Source organism: Lupinus angustifolius, chromosome LG01, assembly GCF_001865875.1.
Source record: "Lupinus angustifolius cultivar Tanjil chromosome LG01, LupAngTanjil_v1.0, whole genome shotgun sequence".
NCBI lineage: Eukaryota > Viridiplantae > Streptophyta > Magnoliopsida > Fabales > Fabaceae > Lupinus > Lupinus angustifolius.
In genome coordinates this window covers 23,383,364-23,385,795 of record NC_032009.1, presented here as the reverse complement: position 1 = coordinate 23,385,795, position 2,432 = coordinate 23,383,364, and the positions used below count along the sequence as shown (strand labels likewise).

Sequence of the window (2,432 nt, the reverse complement as noted above, 5' to 3'; positions counted from 1 at the left end):
ATATATATATATATATATATATATATATGCTAGTTGGTTATGAGTATCAACAAATTATATAGACACATCATTCTTTTGGACATTGGTCCCTAATGAAATGATGCCTTATAAAAGCACAAACCGGATAACATGGAAGAAAACATTATATAAGGGAGCTCTTCTTCAATAATAGAGTTGAGTTTAGTTGTAATCAGGATTGGCTGAAAGGTAACTCTCAATGGCCTTGAAAAAAGCATCTCCTCTTGCTTTGGCAGCCTTGCCTTCTTCTTCATTGGGTTGAGCATCTCCTTTGGTTTCAATCTTGATAGTGACCTTTCCAATTGATCCTCCATTGGCTCCTTCAACCAATTTGGTCTCAATTGATATCTTCTCCACTGTATCTGGCAATCCAACTCCACCAACTATGCTGTAGTTATATCCCAAATTGGCCTCATCAATTGTCTCTATTTTGTGTAACACATACTTGGTTTCCCCACCTGCCCAATATGATTATCATATCCATAAACATCATCAGCTTAATTGGTTTAGTAATTCATAGATTTCATTGATATAATAAATATACAGTTAAACAAAACATAGATCTTGTTCTATAAATGTTTGCTTTTATGTAATAAAAATTTAGCGTGGGTAAAAATAGCATCACAAACGCGGAAGGAAAACTAAAATTTCTCATGTGTAATGATATGCCATGACCATATATTTTATGTATGAAGAAGATATAATATACTAACCCTCAATCAAAGTAAGCTTCTTAATGGTTCCAGGGCCACCATTACCCTCAACGGTTTCAACACTTTGGATGGCTTCAACAGCTTTTGGGATGATGGTGTCAGCATCTGTTACCAAAGCTTTGTAGAGCCTAGCAGGAGCCACAGTAGAAGTGGATTCATTCTCAAATGTAAAAACACCCATGCTTAGAAACTAATTAGCAAAAAGGAGGAAGAATAATGGAAAGATATATAAGAAGAAGATGTTAGAATGATTGTTGTGTGATTTATGAGCAAATGAGTCCCTTGTATTTGTAGGCATCTCTGCTTGTATGTGAATAGGTGCTGACTAGAGAGGTTGTTAGCCACCTATCCTTTTCATTTGTCTATTGGGGACAATATCTACCCATTGTCAACAAAAGGGACGAGATGTACACTCAGGAGCCATTATTTTGATATATATGTTGTAATTTGTAAATATATTGGTATATGTTATATAAAATAAACAATATATTATTACTTTGTACAAAATTTGACCAGGTACTAGTATATATAGCTTTTGCAACATAATCTATTAACTATATAATAAAAAACTCATTCAAGTCATATATCACTTCCTCCTCACTTTTTTCCCTTCTAAAAGGTTATATGTTACTACTATGTATATTTTTATACTACATCCTCACTTTTTGTACATTTTATATTTTAATGTTTTAATGCTAATTAGTGATTGACCCATATGTTTTATTATCTTAAAAAGTATTGATCATCGAACATTAGAGTGAATTGAAATCTTTTTTCACATCCATACTATTTCTCTTTTCCATTTCATCAGTTCTACTATTACCTCTTTGTCTTTCCACTATTCCTTAATCTCATCCCTACCTCTTCATCTCCGACATGAGGGTGTAAGTGTGTAACTTCGTATAAATCTTGATGGAAGAACAGTAGGATGCACAAGCATGTAAATCTTATGATCACAATTTTGGTAACAAAACCTTAATATAATCATTTCACATTCACTTATGTAATTATTTAATTTTAATTAAAAAATCTATACAGTTTCACCTCATTTAATATTTGTATTAATCTATATATATTATTTAACATTTATCAATACTCTAAGAATTATTATATTTTTCATCATATCAAAGCTTTGTGACACTTTTCCGACTGAATTTTAATATCACAGTTCAAATTCTTTAAATTTTAATTTTTCTCTATTATAGTTAAATAATCAAATTCAAAATTGCAGTTTTTTATAACTTTTAAATATTTTGTTAATAAAAAAGACTCATATAGTATCATGATTTGATTTCTCTATTTTTATTAAAAAAATCAAATTCGAAATTGACAAATTCATTTTATTTCTACAACTTTTAAAACATTTATTTAAAAAAAATCATATAGTATCATGTTTCGATTTCCTATTTTCAATAAAAGATTCAAATTTGAAATTGTCATTTATTTTTCTTATGTGTTTGAATAGAAAAATACACATGTAACAAATGCGTTCTTAACGGTAACATGTGTGTTTTAACATATGAATGCACGAGTAACATGTGTTTTATTAGTAATGCGAATAAACATGTAAAATGTGAATGAGAATAAACATGTAACATGTGTATTTTTAACCATGTCAATGCACGAGTAACATACATGTTCTTAATCATATGAATGCACATGTAATATATGTTTTTTAATCATGCAGCAAAAAAATATTGT

General features: G+C 29.5%; 1 protein-coding gene across 1 annotated transcript; it reads right to left on the bottom strand.

The window, feature by feature from the left end:
• On the bottom strand, positions 112-948 carry LOC109356954 (stress-induced protein SAM22-like). The gene is made up of 2 exons (XM_019600614.1): positions 732-948; positions 112-476 (listed from the first exon to the last, which is right to left on the bottom strand). Exons 1-2 carry the CDS (start codon positions 910-912, stop codon positions 181-183), a joined length of 477 nt encoding a protein of 158 aa, XP_019456159.1. The 5' UTR covers positions 913-948; the 3' UTR covers positions 112-180.

Coding starts and splice junctions, on each gene's coding strand:
- LOC109356954 (XM_019600614.1), bottom strand. CDS start 912: ATGGGTGTTTTTACATTTGAGAATGAATCCACTTCTACTGTGGCTCCT. Junction 477..731: donor GAAGCTTACTTTGATTGAGG/GTTAGTATATTA, acceptor CATATTGGGCAG/GTGGGGAAACCAAGTATGTG.